This window comes from Lepisosteus oculatus, chromosome 26, assembly GCF_040954835.1.
Source record: "Lepisosteus oculatus isolate fLepOcu1 chromosome 26, fLepOcu1.hap2, whole genome shotgun sequence".
Lineage (NCBI taxonomy): Eukaryota > Metazoa > Chordata > Actinopteri > Semionotiformes > Lepisosteidae > Lepisosteus > Lepisosteus oculatus.
This window is the reverse complement of record NC_090721.1, coordinates 10,013,651-10,033,729: the sequence shown is the minus strand read 5'-3', so window position 1 is coordinate 10,033,729 and position 20,079 is coordinate 10,013,651. Positions and strand designations below refer to the sequence as shown.

General features: G+C 55.7%; 1 protein-coding gene across 1 annotated transcript; it reads right to left on the bottom strand.

Annotated features, from left to right (window-relative positions):
- Positions 1-72: 72 nt before the first annotated feature.
- On the bottom strand, positions 73-19,661 carry wdr81 (WD repeat domain 81). Its single transcript, XM_015367542.2, has 12 exons — positions 18,842-19,661; positions 15,915-16,374; positions 11,770-15,353; positions 11,353-11,460; positions 10,847-11,040; positions 9,846-10,027; positions 8,977-9,142; positions 8,475-8,640; positions 7,078-7,857; positions 6,049-6,194; positions 5,516-5,698; positions 73-3,031 (listed from the first exon to the last, which is right to left on the bottom strand). The coding sequence occupies exons 2-12, from the start codon at positions 16,271-16,273 to the stop codon at positions 2,705-2,707; spliced, it is 6,195 nt and encodes a 2,064-aa protein (XP_015223028.2). The 5' UTR covers positions 16,274-16,374; positions 18,842-19,661; the 3' UTR covers positions 73-2,704.
- Between the last annotated feature and the right edge of the window lie 418 nt (positions 19,662-20,079).

Genomic DNA, 20,079 nt, shown 5'->3' with positions numbered 1-20,079 from the left:
GGGCCTGCGTGGGACCCCTCAGCGCCCAACCCACGGCACTCTCCCTGGAAGCACCACACGGACACCGGGGCCTTGCGTATGCAATATTTTATTAAACAGGTTAATAAATAAAATAGGCATTTTCATTTTGTTCCTTTAAAATGTACCAATGGAATACACATATATATATACTGTATATAAGTTGGAAATTGTTCGTTTTGTTCCTCTGGCGCACATTTCCGTCTTGCAGGAGAAACAGGGTTTTGGGGGGGGGGGGGGGGGGGGAGTGTAGTGGGGATTCTGAAAGTCTCAAGAGCTGAGGAAGAGAAAAATGCCACAGCTTGGCCTCTGGGGTCAGACACGATGGCCATCCCTACCTCATAAACTACCTGAAGTTAGCCAACGGGTACGACCTTTAACCTCTCGCCGCTTGGAAGCTCCATTCTAGAACTGAAGGACGCAGGTTCCACTCCACTTCACTTCACGCGCACACAGCTCTGTGCCGATTCAGTTTCACACCTGATTGGGAGTGGTTCAGTCAACAGGCTCTCTCTACTGTGGCTTAAGAGAGGGCACATTGGAAAAGAAGCACTGAAGTAAGCAGAATCCAACAACACAGTCCAATGTCAGGTCGTCTTGTTTTTTCAGACCCGTCTCCACTATAATACCTTGAAAGCCGAGAACGCTCGCTTGCACAACATACAGAATACGAGATCAAGCCGATCTGTCCATAACCAGGCTCTCTCGAGTCTTCAAGGTCCAGCTTTGTTCAGTGCTTTTTATTCACGTCAATAAGATTCATTATGGCTCTTTCCTATTTATCAATGGTACTTTATTTTCTACTGTTCTGTATTCATAAGGCATTAAGTTTCTAGGTTTAAAAAAAATACAACTTATTGACAAAAAATTCTGTGATCAGATCCAGTTTCGTTATTGTTTTACTCATTTTGTCTTGCAATGAGTCACTTAGCATAAAAAGAGAGTAGCCAGCTATGAAAGAAAAGACACCTGCGTTAAAGCTACATTATAAGTGTGTGTAATCAAATCTGGTCCTTTACTGGTCTCTGGATGCTCAGACACTGCACAGAGAGAGACCCAGTACCCACTGCGTGCAATGACTAATAACTTACTTGTGGGGGTTTCTTATGAAACCCACATAGAAAAAAAAAAAAAGCACAGATCTGCTCCTGCTCCAAGATGAACTTGAATAATTGCCAAATTCCTCAAATCCTAGAACCAAATGTGTCTGTGCTCACGTTTTTAACACAGGCCGTTTCAGGGCCACTACCTGCACAGACAAAGTGAGTTTCCATCTGCCACTCAAGCCGAGCTCTCCAGCCCTGTTCTCTTAGGGCAGGTCCAGATTAACACCATCTCTGGCACCGCTGGGATTTTTATCTCTAGTTTCACACCTTTAAAATTATTTTATTACCCGTGTTTGCCATTTAGTAGAACTCTTGCTAAAAATAAAACAAGCACTCAATATCCAAGGCCGGCTGCTTCCTCCTGTAGCCCAAGAAGAGCAGAGCGACCTTCGTCATCTTCGGATAACCAGGCCTCCCGCCTGAGAGAAACAGGCCTCTCCAGATTAAACGCAAAGATCCGGAGCTAGCAGTCCTACTGCATAGTAGTTTCATCGAGTTAATGGCTCTGCAGGCTATAGCGTCCTGCGCAAAGGGTACCTCTGGAGCAGAGTCTTCAAGTCCACTGGCTCTGCCCATCTGTCAGGGACAGCGGGTCAAAATTATTAGTGGTCATGGACCAGCCTGGGCCCCCAGAGTATCTTAAACGGGTACATTAGGGAGCTGTTGTTTTTCCAACTGTTCTACGCACAATCAATCCATGACTTGCAGGCTTATTAGGAATGTTTCCTCCGCTCCAGGTACAGATCGCAGAGGGATACACCTACGCACGGCCTTGGCAGGGACAGACTGTGTACTGTGCAGAGTCTGAACAGCCTGTGACCACACCATCAGCATCCATCATTCAGGACTGACGCCGTGCTCAATATGACTTCAGCAGACTTGAGTAAGAACCCTGGTTAAGAAATCAGTGTTAGGGCTGTTTATTTTGCTGCCTTTTTTTACAACTAAAACTGTTCTGGTAGGAGGAACTACAGTAAAGGTTTTGCGCAGCGCTTCACACGGGGTGTAATACGTAAATACTGCATTAATAATGATCTGAAGTTTCTGCGACGGTACGGCCTTGAAAAGCACAGGGCAATGTGCAGGCCTGCGCCCGAGCACGGCTGGGAAACGGGTCAGGTTCTGTCCCATTCAGCACGCGGGGGAAAGAACGCTGAGCAGGGCCCGGTTTCCCCCGCGTGCTAGCACAGTTCAGTCCCAGCCAGCAGGCCGCTGCTGTGAGAAGGGGCTTCTAAAGGAAGATCTGGCAGTACTAACTCCCCCACCCCTGGAATTAAGGTTCCCTATTCAGCAGCAAGAGAAATAATCTGAAATCAATTTCTTCCGAAATGAAGCCGGAGGCTCATCGGGAGGGGGATCCCAGGGAATCTCGATGAGTGTCGCCTCCCGCCCGTCCACCCGCTGCCCAGACTCATCCGTGTCCGAGCCTCCAGAGCTCCAGGCATTTCAGGGGTCAAGGAAGTGCCGCGAGGGTGGTCCGCCTGTAGGACCGCCGAAGGATCACCAAGGCAGGACGGCCGGCACCCAGGACGACCCCAGCCGCAGGATGGGGAGCCAGGGTTCCCCCCGACAGCGCGCTCTCAGGCCAGGAGCCGGATGGCCCCGTTCTCCGAGCCCAGCAGCAGGAGGCGCTTGGTGGGCAGCACGGCCAGGCTGGTGAGGGTCCCCCGGAAGTTCTCGGAGCTGAGCTTGGTGGTGCTGGCGGGGCTGGCCGACACGTCCAGCATGGAGTAGACGCTGATCTTGTTGGCCACGGTGCCGGCCACGATCTCGGGGCCGTACAGGTCGAAGGTGTGGATGGGGTCCGAGGTCGCGCGGTATGTGTGCAGCGGCTTCTGCTCCAGCTCCTTCCACACGCTCAGGGTGTGGTCCGTCGACGAGCTGACCAGCAGGCTGCCATCGGCGGCCTAGACGGACACACGCACAACAGAACAGAACAGAACAGAACTCCTTCACCCCTGTGCAAGAGCTTAGACAACAGAGGCTCGAGCTGCACAGGCTGATGGGTCTTTTTAATGCAGGTTCCAGGCTACTACAAAAAAACCCTCGAGCATCAGTCTCCAAAGGTCCAAAGTCTTCACCTAAATGATCAGGTTAAAACCAGTAAACTGGCTAATTTCCTTCTGGTAGCTCCTCTTGAGGCTGGTTGTGTCCGCTGTACGCACAGTGACTCACACGTCCCCCACTCTCTGCACAGTGACGCACAGTGCACTCACAGCAGTGGGGCTCACCCCTGCCCTTGGGGGGGACCCCTATATCTGCAGGCGCATGCCTGTGACTGACCTGCCCACTCTTTCAGACTTTTCCGCACTCAGTGCTGGGTTCACAAATACCCTGTAATATGAGCCACAACTACATCACAAAGAACTTCAGACTGGCTTTCCTCAAACTGCTTATTTAGAACTTGCTTGATTAGTTCTGACTAAAAAGCTCTGAACATGCAATCAATCAATGACAACTTGTTGTTTTTTTTTCTTCTCCAAGAGGTATTTTATTTAACTTGTTTCTGTTGCTGTTTCTGTATTGATGTATTTTGGTGTTACCATAATGTCTTTGTATTAGAGCATTCATGCAAATAAGCGTTTCATTGCACTTGTGCGCATGACAATCAACTGAACTGCTCTTACAGACCTGGGCGGCTGTATCAGACATTGCTAGAGTGTGTGCGTTTTCTCCTACTGTACCTTTCAGCTCATGCAACTGACCACAGGCAGATCTGATACCAAGCACAAACCCCGTCAACTTCTCAAGAGCCGAGAGAAAAGTTAAAAAAACACGCCTAAAAGTGACACTCTTAATTAATTTGCCTGCAACTAAGAAACCACACTGGACCAAAAACCCAGGAGAGACCGGGGTCACTCAGAGCCAGAGGGGAGAAGAGCTGACCTACAGCATCTTCTCATCTCGTGATCAGCATCACCTCCTGCTCCTGGCCCTTCACGGCTTATTCCCAGGAGGAACGAAAGGGCCGTGCCGTGACCTTGTTACCACGCTACCGCGGACTCGGCTGTTCTAATGAGTAACTCTTGTCCATATTTACCTGAACCTCCGTTTTTTTTTCCCCTGCCAGAGCGCCAACCCTGACCCTCGAACTCGGGGGTTAAGCAAAGTTCGTTAAGCTCTGGGAACTGTTTACTGCCTCCGAGCAAACCAACAGGGGTCCAACTTTCACCCTCTCTGAGGCACCGATGGGAGAGAGAAATATCTCCACCAGGCATCCCCTGCGGCTCAGTGAAACACCAAGCTCTCCCGGACGACTACAGCCCCAGCTAGAAAGGGCCTGACCCTGTTTCAATGGTGGGGGGGGATCATCTCTAATAATCTACTGCGGATTGTTAAGAAGCACTGGGACAGCAGCTACAGGGCACACAACTGGTCTTCGGTCCGAATGTGTCGGTGCTGCTGTTTTCTGTGTCCCCCAGCTCTGCTCTGGATTTACTCAAGAGCGCAGCCTAGTGGTCAGAACGTGCCCTCACACTTGTGCAAATCCATACTACCGCAATTTAAAACACCATGTTTCTACGTTAATGATGAAAGAAAATGAATCACTGAGCTTTATTCTAAGAAGGTCTTAAATTCTTCTGATTTTCCCCCCTATCAAGAACTTTTTCAGAAAATATACTAGCCTGTTCTCATCTGGCCGCAGAAGTTAAGCAAGGCTGGGCCTGACCAGCACTGGGGTTTTAGACCAATAAAGAAAACCAGGTCGCTACTGCAAGTGCTTTTCATGGACCAGCAGGGGGTGCTCTTCCCTCTTGACCACATTCTCCATTATGGAGATCAGGGACACCTTGGTTTAGGTGGTGGCATCTTTCAGATGAGATGTTAAACTGAGGTCCTGATTACTTGGTCATTAAAGATCCCGTGGACCTGGACAATCTGGCCTCCCTAATGTTCCTCCTTAATACAGCTGCTGCAGCAGTTTCTCACTCCTCCCCCTGATCTGCTGTGCAGGGGGGGGCAGCTGTGTGTCACGCAGGCTGCCCAGGGATGGAGCACGTTTGGATGCTCGAGGACGAAAAGTTTCCTATAAACTGCAAGCCATTATTATAGTAATAATAAATGAATGCCCAAGCCAATGACCTTCAACATCAAAATATTCTTTGTCACTACACGGCTGGTCGCGATCACTGTAAAAAAGAAGGATTTTTAATGCTTACATGCACTTGGCAAAAGAAACTACTTGTCCGGTGTTTTACCAGCAACACTCAGGTTTGTTTGGTCTGAGCTCTTTCCAGCATAACAGACTTGCGACTAGACGCCACCGTTGTTGAATCTTCAATCTATTGGAGGTTTTCATCTTTAAGGGTGCAGTATAAGTAAGCCGGGAGGGTGGATGTACAGTGGCACATGCAGAAACAGCGCCCCATCCCGAGGGGGGGGGCCCTCACCTTCATCTGCAGGATGTCGCCCTCGTGCGCGGGCCAGCCGCGGAGGATCAGCCCGGTCCGGGCGTCGATCAGCACGACAAAGCCCGAGGAGAAGCCGGCCGCGATGGTCCGGCCGTTAGGGCTGACCGTCAGGTACCGGATCAGCCCGGCGCTGATGTTGTTGTACGCCAGGCGGAATTCATGCTGGGGAAAAAAAAAGAGAAAGAGACCCCAGGGCTGAGCATTTCCGGACAACGCCAGCGGCACGGCGCTCTTCCCTGGTGCTTCAGCCGAGCGGGGAAGCACAGCTCGGGAAAATGCAAAGGAATTTTTAACACTCTAAATAAATTCAGAGATTTTGAAAGGCCACACTGTGACGTATCATAGCTAAATTTTCTTAGTGGTAAAAAATATTGGCGACAAAGAAAAGCACAGCAACCTACTGACTCACTGCAACAAACACAGAGACGCAGAACAGGGCTGCTGTGAACAAAGGTGACCCCTCGTGAACACAAGCAGCAGGCGAGCGAAGGTGGGCAGCCCGCGGCGGTTACCTGCAGCCCGGGTTTGCGCGGGTCGATGAACCTCAGGGCCGAGTCGGCGCTGCCGAACACCACGCTGCAGTGCGGCGCGGGCATCGTGGTCACCGCGGTGACGGGGTTCTTGCTGTCGGACACCTCGTAGGTGCGGATCTGCTTACCTGGGCGGAGAGGATCGAGAAACGGACAGCAGCGTGAGCTCCGCTGGCTTCGCTCAGATGACCCCCCCGCGCCCCGTTACGGGACCGTCACGCACTCGTCCGTTATTGAGGTACCCCCCACACCCAGAAAGGGGGAAGCTCCCAAGAGCACAAGGCAGTGAAAATGACTTTAAAGGCTATTAAGGAGCAGGATCAGATTGGGTTTGACCTGCGACATGCAGCTGGGCCATGAGGTCAGCCCTGATGCCTGATGCCAGCCTCACACGAGCCTCACGACAGCCAGACGCCAGCCTCACACGAGCCTCACGACAGGCAGACGCCAGCCTCACACGAGCCTCACGACAGCCAGACGCCAGCCTCACACGAGCCTCACACGAGCCTCACGACAGGCAGACGCCAGCCTCACACGAGCCTCACGACAGGCAGACGCCAGCCTCACACGAGCCTCACGACAGGCAGACGCCAGCCTCACACGAGCCTCACGACAGGCAGACGCCAGCCTCACACGAGCCTCACGACAGGCAGACGCCAGCCTCACACGAGCCTCACGACAGGCAGACGCCAGCCTCACACGAGCCTCACGACAGCCAGACGCCAGCCTCACACGAGCCTCACGACAGCCAGACGCCAGCCTCACACGAGCCTCACGACAGCCAGACGCCAGCCTCACACGAGCCTCACGACAGCCAGACGCCAGCCTCACACGAGCCTCACGACAGCCAGACGCCAGCCTCACGACAGGCAGATGCCAGCCTCACACGAGCCTCACGACAGCCAGACGCCAGCCTCACACGAGCCTCATGACAGCCAGACGCCAGCCTCACACGAACCTCACGACAAGCCCCACACGAGCCAGGCCCCTGCCCCGCCCCGGTGGCCTTACCACTGAACTGGTCCCAGAGGTGCACTGTCCCGTCACAGCTCACCACCTCCTGCAGCGCGTCCAGCTGGCCCACGTAGAACACGGACTTCCTGTGCTCGGTGTAGGTGAGCCGTGGCTCGCTGTCCCACGTGCCGTCGCCCTGGTTGTAGAGGGGCCACAGCCTCACCGTCTTGTCCTTGCTGCCCGACAGGAAGAAGTCCTCCCCGGTGAGGGGGGCCAGGCACTTGGCCGTGCCCGTGTGCCCCAGGTAGCTCTGCAGCCGGATCTGGTGGAAGGTGAAGTGCGGGTCTTGCTGGTTAAGGCCGATCTCGTACTGCCAGTAGGCCAGCCAGTTCCCCGAGAGGGACCGGCCGCTCCGGGCCAGCTCCTGTTTCAGAGCGCTGTCCTTGGGGCCGTGCTCCCCGCCAGAGCAGGAGGGGGCGGGGCCTTTCTGGGAGTGGGTGGAGCTCGGCCGGCCCCAGCCGTCGCCCAGGAGGCCGCCGGCGCCGCCCCCGGCGTCTGCGTCCCGCGTGAGCTGGATCCGGTTACCCACCAGCACGCTGCCGAAGGTCCCCGACTCGGGGATGGGGTCTCCGTTAAAGGAGGGCGAGGGAGCGGGGAAGGGGCTCGGACCCGTGCCGTTGCCGTAACCAGCAGGGAAGCCCACGGACGAGGCGAGTGGCTCCCCTCTCTGGCTGGTCGCCGGCTTGCCACCGTCGGGGCTGATGCCCTCCTGGTAGGACACAGCGAGCTGGCACACCAACTTGTAGTTCGGCAGCACCTTCCTCATCGCCGTGTCCCCTGGGCAACAACGACAACAGGCCTTCACACACCGTGCACGTAACCAGCAGGGAAACCATCTGTACTTCAGATTCTCAACCCGAGCAGAAAATGGAGAGAAAGCTGCCAGTAGCGAATATCCATCACCGAACACCACGGCAAACCAAGCATTTGTCACCCCCACAAATCAAATACAAAATATGTTGCATTCCCTGTTAAGTATAGCATTTGTGTTTTACAATAATTACACGCAGGTGTTGACTGCTGAAGCCGACAAAAAATTACTTTGCAACTCTTCTTCTAAAAACAGAAAGCCTTTGTTATTAACACGGTTGGTTCCGAAAGGGAGTTGATTATACGGGACTGAGACTGTGCAGAATGAAAGGCATCGTACACAGCTGGCTACAACAGAGGTGAGCAATCCTGGTCCTGAAGGGCCAGTGACTCCATAGTTTCCAACTCGGCTCATTATTGGCTGAACTGGACCAATTTAACATCTGCTCCAAGCTCTTCTGGTGCTGCTGCTTTCTCCAGGACTGGGACTGCCCACTCCTGAGCTAAGTCCTTTATCGTGAGGTCATCGAAAGGAAACATCTGAGTGAATCAGTTCGCCTAAGTCAAAGTGCTCCGCGTCTTACCGATCAGGCAGGAGAAGGGGATGTAGGACGCGTAGGCCATTTCAGGGTTAAACACAGCCTGCAGCTCCTCCAACACAGACAGCTCGCATGTGACCTCTGACCCATCCGGGGTGCAGAGCTCCAGCACGGTGGTATCGCCAACTTCCTTCCGAGGGGCTGTGTCTACCTGTCCGTCCAACAAGATCAGAATCGAGTTATCAACACACAACGCAGAAGGCTGCTTACATACTCGTAATCTGGGACCTTAATCTACTTTCCAAATTACTCATTGTCTGCCACCAACCCCCAGTTTTCCCAAGTCGTTTTTCGGAAGAAGCCAGAGCTACTCGTGCTTCCCCAGGATGAAGACCGAGAAACGCTATAGCTGAAGTTTGGAAAATGTGGATTCCAGAAGTGTCTTCCAATGGAAAGTTAACTTTCAGCACTGGGTCTGCAGGGCTGGGTCTCCATGCTTTGGTTGGAGTTGGGATTGTGTGCTGGGTCGGACAGCGCCGGGCTGTACCTGGGTCTGCAGCACCTGCAGGAGCGAGAAGACCTGGAAGAACTTGCGCAGGGTGTCGGCCATGTGCTGCTGCACCATCTCCCGCCCGATGCGCAGACAGATCAGAGCCATGAGGCTGATGGTCTTGAGACAGAGCGCCGAGCGCGTCTGCACCCCGCTGGGGAACCTGGGGGCAAAGACACACAGGCTCACACCCTGATCTTAAAAGGATTCTTGGTCAGCCGACCCTTTCCGACAAAGCCAACCCAGCGGAATTCTTCAGAACCCACAGTGCAACACGAACCACGTCTGGACATTAAAGAACATTTAAACCCGAGAACAGGAGGCACTTCTTTCCAAAAAGAGCTGCAGATGTCTGGGATGAGCTGTCTAGCCATACTGTTGAAGCAGATGACCCTGAGTTCTTGGAAGAAGAGCTAGACGAGATCCTGGGATCAATCTATCACTCATGACCAGGTGGCAGAATGGCCACTCGCTCGAAATCTTTATGTGTGTATTACATGATTTATTTTGGGGTTTTCTTTACATTAAACCTTGCGAAAAACAAATAACGGTCTAGATGACCACTAAAGTTATTTCAACAGAAAGATAAATGCCAGCAGGAAACCACTGTGCAACAGCTCTGCATCATTAGAAAATAAAGACACTAGAATTGGAAACGATGCTAAGCTAGTTCATGTTGTATGAGAAGACCAGCTGGTGGAGAGCTTTCAAATAGTGAATCAGAGGCCGTTATTCCAAACGTAAAATCTATCGATGTATACTACCTTGCCAGGCTGAAAATAATCTAATGAAGAACAAAGCAGCTCAAAATAATAGCAGGCACATCCCTGCACAAATGAAGGGGAGCTTGTGGGGCGGTCAGTTACCCCATCCTGGGGGAGGTCAGCAGGTCCAGCAGGGGCAGCAGGACGTCCTGGTTCAGCTTCATCAGCATGTCCATCAGCGTGGTGTCGGACAGGTACACGACGATCTTCTTGGTCAGCACCACTGCGCCCAGCAGCCCTGCCTCCTTGCGGGTGTTCAGGCGGCACGAGGAGGGTGGAGACACCTGCAGGGACCGGGGTTCGAAACGCAGTCAGCAACAGCGCCGTGCCCTGGCCTGGCACCCTGCTGGCTCTTCTTGTGCCTGACTGAACACGAACCAGAGCCAGAATTCTCTTGCCTCTTACCCAGGCAAGCTGCTGGATTTCAATCTAAAAAATTTACTTTTGAAAAACATAGGCTTTCCTACAGAATTAAGAGCTAAAATCAATCATCCTGAAGCTCATTTAATAACAGAACATGGCCACTCCAATCCGCCTCACCTCAGGACTTCAGTCTCTGCTGTCGCTGCTGTAATAATAACAATCTTACACTTATATAGCGCTTTTCTGGACACTCCACTCAAAGCACTTTACAGGTAACAGGAACTCCACCACTGTCCGTGTGCAGCTCCCTCCTGATAATGCAACGGTGCACCAGTACTCTCCCCACACACCAGCTCTCAGTGGGGAGGAGAGCAGAGTGATGAAGCCAGTTCAGAGATGGAGATTATTAGGAGGCCATGATTGGTAAAGGCCAGGGGGAATTTTGGCCAGGACAGGTTAACACCACTACTCTACACAAGAAATGCCCTGGGATTTTTAATGACCACAGAGAATCAGGACCTTGGTTTCAATTCTCATCTGAAGGACAGTAGAGTATCCCTATCACTATGCTGGGACATTAGGACCCAGGATGAGTGCCCCCTACTGGTCTCGCTAACACCTTTTCACTGCTGCACTGATCACAGGAATCATGAATTAAACAGCTGAGAAGCTGAGCTGCAGAGACACTTTTGGCTGGAAGGGCTGCAGCGACAGGCACACAGCAGAGCGCACACACATACCAGGTAGCCCACGTAGGGCAGGTACTGGTAGGTGAGCACGGGCTCCCCGTACAGGTGAGCAATGTACATGAGGCAGCCCAGGACAGGCCCGGCCATCTGGTCCCCGACGACCGGCTGCTTCTCGTACACGTTGACCACGTTGTCCAGGCTGCCGTCCTCCACCACTGACTCTACGAACTGGTGCTTGTCGGGACCTGGGGGGGGCGGGAGATCCCACTTGAAAATCCTGCTCTTCCGTGCGGCAAGACCCCCCATCTAACTCTACAACATGTCGTTCGTAAAATCTGCTGCGCTGGTGCAAACGTGCAGGGTGAGCACGAGAACAATACGTCATGCTGATGCCGATGGAGTGAATTTCACGATGAAAGCCTCAGGCTCACAAAACCACCCGGGTGCCCTACAGCTTCGGATGCCCCATCGAAGTCCCGCCGCCTTGTTGCGAACACGCCCCAGTGTCCCCCCGCGTCGGGAAACGCTCGCGCACGACGGATCGGCGGGCCTCTTACCCACGTAGCAGATGGTGAGCAGGCGGAGCAGGTTCCTGGCCAGGTACCGCGACGTCACCGTGGGCCCCAGCTTCGCCGCCAGCCACCGGACCGTCTTGCACAGCGTGTCTGCAGGGCGAGCAGCGTCGCGTCAGCTCAGAGTGGACCGCCCCCAGCGCGACACGGCGAGGACGCTGCCCGTGGGAAAGCGTGCAAACCGCCCTGCCTAACCGCTGCTCACTTCATCATTCTCCACTAGACTAAGTGTCACACTAAAGCTGTGCAAATGTCTTCAAAAGAGGGCATGCTACTCTCAAATAAAAGTTCATCTTGGCCTCTAATGGTTCTAAATATGCCCACGATATAATTCGCTAATCACTGATATTTCTACTGCTTCACAATGCAATTGACTACTATACCTCCCCTCACCAGACTCACCCAGCAGGATTTTGTGTTCTTTCTCGTCCGAGTCCTCCGAAAGGTCGTGTTCCTCTTCCTCCTCCTCCTCCTCCTCCTCCACGTCCTCTTCCGGGCCCTTCTCCTCTCCCAGCTCCGTCCCTTCCCCGTTCCCTCCCTCCCCAGCCCCCGCTGCCGCCCCCGCACGCTCGGAAAGAGCGAGCTCGGGGCAGGGGCCGCCCTCCTCCTCCTCCAGCTCTCTCAGGTCCTCCTCTCCCTCGCTGGCCTGCTTCAGGTCCTGGCTGCTGTCCGCCGACTTCAGGCTGGCCCTGTCCTTCCCCGAGTCCCCGTCCCCGAGCGACACCTCGCTGGCGCTGCTCTTGTCGCTCAGCTTGCCCGTGCTGAGCGACTCCTGGTCGTCCCTGCCTGCGCTCTGGCCCGGCTGCTTCCCGGGCGCGCCACCCGATCCGTTGCCGACATAGAGCCCGTTCTGAAAGTCCTCTCCCTCCGGGAGGAAGACTTCATTGAGGCTGATCCCAGAGGAGTAGTCCACCAGCCCGCCGTCCACACCTCCCCCGCCCCCCCCCACACCCGCGCCCACTTTCCCACCGGCGGACCCCGCCGCGGGACCCCCCTCGCCGCTCTCGTACTCCTCCTCTTCCTCCAGGTCCCCGGCCCGGCTGAGGGCCTTGCGGCTCTCCCACTCCGACCCTGGTCCCGTGCCGCCGCCGCCGCCGCCCACGCCGCCGCCGCCGCCGGCCTCAAACCCGGGCAGGATCTGGAGCACGTGGGGCAGCAGGCTGGACAGGAAGGGCTGCAGGCCGAGCCGCACGATGAGCTGCAGGACGAAGCAGTCGGTGTACAGGTAGAACCGCCCGCGCAGGCAGCGGGGGCTGTCGTACACCCCAACCAGCGGCTTCAGCAGGTACTTGGCGGCGTTGCGGGGGCCCAGGGCCCTGGAGATGGGCTCGAACAGGTACCAGGCCGCGTAGACGGCGGTGGACTCGTCGGACATGAGCGCCAGCACGAAGGGCAGCAGGATCTCCAGACCCTCGGGGGTGATGCTGCCCTTTAAGAGGGTCTCCAGCTGATGCCACAGGTGGAAGACGATGTCCCGCTCCTGGGTGCCCCTGGGGGCCTCCGCCCCCACCCTGGCGTGGTAGGAGAAGACGAAGCGATGCAGGGCCGGGAAGTATGCTGGGAAGGGGAGCGGTGAGGTGTGAGGGCTGAGGAACTGCCGGGGGCTCGGCGGGGGCAGACCCTCAGAAACGGGCGGGTACGCGAACAGGCTGATCCGCCCGCCCCCCACCGAGCCGCGACCGCGCCCCCTCTGCAGGAGGATATCCAGGGCGTGGTGGAGGGGCAAGGGGACCTCCCGCAGGCTCGAGGAGCACAGCTTCAGGACGGCTTGGTACCGATCCTTCAGAGAAGCGCCTGGCTTCAGGCTGCGTAGTTTCGGAGCGTAAAATATCTCCGCAATCAGAACTCCCAGGGCTTGCATGTCCCTCTGGAAGAGCTCCGTAAGGGAAGCAGCAGCCCCAGAGCTCCCACCGTCTTCTTCCTCCCCTTGGGAATCTCTGCCGTCTTGGGCTTTGGCGTGGAGACCCCTCACCAGGAAGTTATTCAGCCTTTCGAGCTCCTCCAACGGCTGCAGGGAGCCGAACCCTTCCGGCAGGCTGATCTTAAAATCCTCGACACCTGCGCCCCCCCCGGCCCCGCCGCCCTCGCCCTGCCGGCGGCCCAGGCCGCTGCTCCTCTGCGCCGCGGCGCCGCGGATGCCGGAGCCTCCAGCGGCCGGAATTATGGCCGTGCCGTCGGCTGGGAAGACCAAAGACTGGGACGCCACCGAGGCTGGAGTCAGCTGCTCGACGGGTCCAGCCGCTTTCCCGCTGGCAGAGGCCGCCGGTGAGGAGAAGGCGGAGCCGGAGCCCGGGGCCACGCCCAGGGAGTCCAGAGCCTCCGTGCCTTGCTCCAGCTCCTCGTCTTTGTCCACCACAGTCCAGATGCTGGCCTCGCACCCCGTCGCCTCCAGAACCAGGCCGTCCAGGCTGTCTGTGACCTGAGGCCCAGCCGGCGCCCCAGCCTCTGAAGCAGGAGCTGCCCAAGGGGGGACAAAGATGGTGGCAGAGCCCAGGGGAGGGGGCTCCGGCGGGGAGAACACGTGGGGAGCCAGCCTGGGCGGGTGGGGCTGGTCGAACAGCTGCACCACCCCGAAGCTGGTCAGGTGGGTGTGATTGTCCACCAGATGCAGGCAGACGTTCTTGGCCTTGACGGCCTCCTTGCCGGAGAGCTTGTAGCCGAAGGTCAGGTCGATCCAGTGGTGGAGCTGCTGGGAAACCTCGCGGCTCTCCAGCAGTCGGCGGTGGATATCCACGAACTCCTCGCACGAGCCGCACCACGGCGGCACGTCCAGATCCGGCATGTCCGGGTGGATCGACTTGAAGATGGTGGGATCGGTGTAGAACTCCGGGATGCACTCGTCCGGCGTCCAGCTCTGCATGCGCTCCATGCTGGCGGGGTACTCGTTGGGCTCCCACTGGGAGCGCACGTGGCTGCACAGCACGGCCTTCGGGGTCCTCCGGGCCTTGTAGACGTAGTAGGTGATGTCGGACAACACGTCGGAAATGTGGTGCGGCACGTGGAGCTGCTCCGCCTGCGCCGGGGCGCCGGGGCACACGCCGACACCGCCCAGCCCCCCCCCGAAGCCACCCCCTCCGCCGCCGCCGGCCGCGGCCGCCGCGAAGGCCTCCTTGGTCATCTCGTAGGTGAAGTCCAGCTGCTTGTCTCCCTTGTTCAGGCGGAACTTGGAGCGCCGCAGGTCCCGGAACCTCCCAGACGGCACGGTGAAGTCCACCACCCAGGGCAGCACCGGGTGGTAATTGGGGTCCCCCTCCCGGCGGCCCGCTAGCCGGTTGAGCTCCATGAGGTACTCGAAATTGGAGACCCGGCCGTGGACCCAATCCGTCACCAGCCTCTTCAGTCTGGCGTGGCAGTCCTGGCACCGCTCCTCGCCGGGAGCCCCCTTGGCACGGTTACTCCGGAGGGAGCCGTTACTGGCACAGGCCTCCTCCTCCTCCTCCTCCTCCTCCTGCTGCTGCTGCTGCCCTTCGGCCCCCAGGCGCTCATAGTGCGCCAGGCTGACTTTCAGGCGGCTGCAGAGCTGCTCGTCCACAGCCACGTCCTGCAGAGAGAGCTCTCCGCACGACAGCCCCGCGGCCTGGAAGGCCTTCATGGCTTGCAGGAGCTGGTACAGAATGAAGAGCACTTTGGCGTGGCTGTTGCCCAGCTTGGCCGGGCTGTAGGTCACTATGTCATGCAGGGAATACTGCGTGTAGGGCTGCACCACGTACAGCGCCTCGGGGGACTCCAGCAGGCATTCGGCGGGCAGCACGTTGGGGCACAGGGGGTCTCCCGACTTGGAGCTCGCGGCGGAGAGGAAGCAGGCTTCCTTCTCCCTCTCCTTGGCTGGGGAGAGAGACGGAGAGCAGCGCTCCGTGGGGACAAAGGGGCAGCCGAAAAGAGCCTGCAGGGCCTGCCGCAGGGCCTCCGGCGCCGGGACCCGGGTCTCCTCTGCGGCTCCAGCGTAGGGCCGCACATAGGCGCGGTACGCCCTGCGCCACAGGTTCCTGCACCAGCAAGGAGAGGAAAGACAGCCCATCAGTCAAGGAACCCACTAACAGCAGAAGACCCAGCTTCCTACAGGTGATCACTCCATTTATTAGCACGTAAAATATGGTCATATCACCACACACATTACAGCTGCCGACACTGAATTCTGCATCATAAGTTTATATGGATTTAAATCACAAAATACATTTATATTAAGCAAATCGACATTCCCTCTCTTCCCCCTTTTTGTCAGCATGACATATTGTGGCAGTAGCCAGCGGTGTGGAGCAGGGGTCACGGCTCCGGACTTGTGGCTGGAAAGTTGCGGGTTTGAATCCCCTGTGGGGGCACAGCTGTCGCACCCACTCAGACTGCTCCAGTAACCCGCCCTGGCAGGGGGGTCCACGCAAGTCGCTTTGGATAAAACCAAAATGAAATTAACGAAGAACACTGCGGTTGAACAGAATCTCCTCCTCGGTTCAGCGGACAGAAGTTTGCACAACCAGTGAGAAGAGTCTGCGCTGTCCCCTCTCACAGCTTGCAGAGACCGAGGGCACCGGACACAAGAGATCTGGTACCTGAAGTTGCGTCCCGCCACCTCCTGCATGAGGCTCAGGAAGGAGTCCTCGGCGCTGCCCTCTCCCTGGCCGCCCGGCTCCCTTGCCAGTGCGTAGCCCAGCCTGTTCTTCCTCATGCCCTGGATGCACACCCGGGTCCAGCTGGCGGGCAGCTTGCCGAGTGACCTCTGCATTAGGGTGCGCACCTCCGGCTCGCTCAGCCCCTCGGGGCGCGGGCAGCGCTGCAGCCTCCTCTCCCTCAGCCCCAAGACCCACCGCGTGGGGACGTAGGCCACCAGCTCCTGCGGCCGGGGCCCCGGGGCCAGCTGCCGCCGGTCGATGCCCAGATCCCTCTCCACGGCCGCGGTCAGCCAATCCATGGCCCCTCTCTGGCAGGTCCTCCTCTGCAAGCCGAGCTCGGGCCGCCTCAGGCCTCCATGGGCGCGGGGCTGAGCCCAGGGGGGAGCCGCTGTCTGCTCTTCTGTGGGCACAAGGAAGCACCGACGTCAAGCGACTCCTCCCTTGAGAACATGCAGGACACGGGACACTTCACACAAAAACCATCGCCAGCAGCCATGTCACCCTGCCACTCGCAGCTGGCAGCCCACTGGAGCTCAGCAGGTGTGAGACTGGTCAGTACCTGGATGGGAGGCCTCCTGGGAAAAACTAAGGCTGCTGCTGGAAGAGGTGTTAGTTGGGCCAGCAGGGGGCGCTCACCCTGCAGTCTGTGTGGGTCCTAATGCCACAGTATAGTGACGGGGACACTATACTGTAAACAGGTGCCGTCCTTCGGATGAGACATAAAACCGAGGTCCTGACTCTCTGTGGTCATTAAAAATCCCAGGGCGTTTCTCGATAAGAAAAGGTTTGTTACCTCGATGTCCAGGCCAAATTTCCTCCAGGCCTTTACCAGTCATGGCCTCCTAATAATCCCTGTCTATGAACTGGCTTCATCACTCTGCTCTCCTCCCCACTGATAGCTGGTGGGTGGGGAGCGTTCTGGCGCACTATGGCTGCTGTCACATCATCCAGGTGGGGCTGCACACTGGTGGTGGTGGAGGGGATCCCCATTACCTGTAAAGCGCTTTGAGTGGAGTGTCCAGAAAAGCGCTATTTAAGTGCAAGGAATTATTATTATTAAAACCTTCAATAACTCCCTGCAATGTTTTTTTTCCCCCTTGGACGGGCACGTTTTCTGCACAGCAAGAAATAACCTCCCGCGTTTGTCGTGTCGTGCAGGGAGGTGGGGCTCAGCTCGATACACACAACGGCATGCCTCACAGCCCCTGGGCTTTAAAAATCTCTTGAAGGGAAACTCAGCCGTCTGCTCAACCACCCCTGAGACTCAAGTGAATTCACTGGCCATCTTCCTGGCCAGGTGCTGACGGGCAGAGGGCTCAGGATGAAGTCGACCTGACAGGCCTTTCCCTCAGCTGACAGCAGAACAGTCTGTACACGGAGCTTGTCTAAGATGGGTGATCTCCCCAGATCCTCACTAACTTTTACAGATGCACTACAGAAAGCACACTGACAGGTTGCATCACAGTGTGGTGTGGCAACTGCAGTACTGCTGACCGCAAAGCCCTACAGCGGGTGGTGAAAACTGCCCAGTCCATCACTGGGGTTGCCCTCCCATCCATCCAGGACATTTATGACAGACGGTGCTTGAGGAAAGCTCCAAGCATCATCAAAGACCCCACACACCCCACCTACAGACTGTATGACCCTCTACCATCTGGAAAACGGTACCGGAGCATTCGGGCCCGGACTACCAGACTCAGAGACAGTTTTTACCCCGGCACTATCAAACTATTAAACTCCCAGCCTCTCTCACCCACGATCTGAACCCTCACAGTGCCTTCTCTCTTTATCAAAACTCAAAAACACATTGAAATCTACCTCTGCCTCACACGACAAGAAGTTCACTCCCCATAATTTTCTATCCTTTATTTCATTCTGTTGCTTTATGATTTTGCACAACTGATGTTGTTTTGCACAGTCCCTGTTGTTGTGGTGCACATTGCCTGTTGTCTCTGTCTTTCTTTTCTTATACAATTATACAATTTCTTACACAATTGTGTTGTTTTTTTTGTAATGCTGAGAGTTGTAATCTGAGAGCTAGCTAAATAGCATTTCGTTATACCATATACCTCCGTATGAGTATAATGGCAACAAACTTGAACTTGAGGTCGGCAGTATTCCCCTCCACCTGCTGGCAAGGGAATAAACTCCTACACGATGCCAGAGCAGCATGAAGCTCCCAACCACAGCAATGACTACAGTACCAGGATTCAGACCCAGTAGAACACACAGAGCTCGCTCCCATTATGACCGGTGGGTAATTAAGACATGACTGGCTCTCTAATTCTGTGATCACCCTAAAACACATATTCATTACATGTTGTACAGTCAAATTTAGTTTTATTGCATGGCAATGCAGCAAAAGCCAGCAGAGAAGAGACTCAGATCCATTACCGAGAGGGACACTGGGGACGTTTCTAAAAATGCGAATCTGATTCGAGCTCACCCGTCTTCTTTAACGGACAGGACGTCTCACCTGCTCCAGATGCAAGTAGAAATACAAGCAGCTGGACAATCAAGTGCACTAGCAAACTGTATGAGGTCACTGCAACTCAGTGGATATAAACGGGCCTTTTATTTTCGGCACCAGAGGAAAAATGCACGTAGCAGTGAGCAAACGGGAATTCCCGAGCTCTGAGTCTGAAACCAGAAGAGTCGAACCAGTTCCAGGACCAGTTCCCTGCGCCGGTGATAGGGACCGACGCCAGTGGGCTTCACAGATAAAGTTACGCCTTCACGGCTAAGGCGTGCAAACGTCAAATCTCCGTCTTATGTCTTCCTTAAAAAGTGCCCCCCCCCCTCGTCGGCACGTTAGTGTGAGGCTTCACGGTTTCTCATCCGCCGCCTGTGTTGCGGAAGAAACTTACCAGTCTCGGGCTTCTGCGCCGTTCATTCCGTTTCCGCGGGATTCAGGGTTGAAGCTTCTCCGCCGCCTTCTCCACCGGCTCCTGGACGGGCTCAACTAGCCGTTCCCCTCATGACGGAACCAGCGGGGCTCCGGGCAGGAGTCATGCCCCGCTCATGTGATGATGATGATGATGATGATGATTAATTCTGAGCAGTTCGGAAATCTGACCAGACTGGCGAAGCGAACTGGCGGCGCACAGTGCGATACCGGGAAAAAAAGTGTCTCGCTGTGGTCGCAAGAGAAACAAAAAAAATGTACGCAGACTACAAAACATGAACTAATGACTTAAGTGTCCAGATCTGTTCTTGGCGCGTTTCCATCAACGGATAAGTAGCGACACGGACGGTGCGATCGCGTGATTTCATTCTCCGGCTTGTATCATCACTCTTGAAAAACTACAGATAATTATTGATATACCCGGGCTTGTCAAAACAAGGAAGTTGCAGGGTGATGACAAAACGCGTCGACTCGGACAGGAACCGAAAACAAAAATGATTTCAAGGCAAAACGAAGAAACTTCCTCAGCCGCACAGACGACTGGTCGCTGGTTGAGTCAGCTTTATTTCTCTTTTCAGAAACCGGCCCCTCAGCCCCTTTGCTGCCCAGCGCCGGGCAAGAGCGTCTTCTCAACAGTGTACTGCCGGTCTGTCCTCCCCGGACCCGTGTTATCTTGCGCCGGGGGGAAAAGCGTGTGTGTTTTCGCTGCACAGGCTGCTATGTCCCTCTGTTGAGAGCGGCCATGTTGGAGCCGCCGAAGGGTTCACGTGACCTGCATCCCGCCCTCCTCGAGACCTCACGTGACGCCCGCCGCGCTCTCGCGCTCCGCCTCCTGCCCGCGGCGAGGCGCTGCAGGCGAAGTGAGCGGAGCGGCCGTGGCGTCTCCACCAGTCAACTCAAGCCGAATTGCGACAGGATGCCAGAACTCCCTCACGTTTCCCAATTCACTGTGAACTGACTGTTATACAGTTGCTTTAGCTAGAAGGAAAGTGGAGATGTGTTAAATAATAATGCTAGAGGCAGGCAGATAAGATTTTAGATCGTGCGTTGTCGTTTTTTTCGTACGAGGGTTTGATCATCTAGGTGTCTACAAGCAGAGAGCGTGACAAATGGAAGATAAAAGCGGGATTAGCTCGTTTCCTGTGTGGGTGCGGGACTTGAACAGCAGCTCCTGTGTTGATACCGCAGACTATCGCCGAC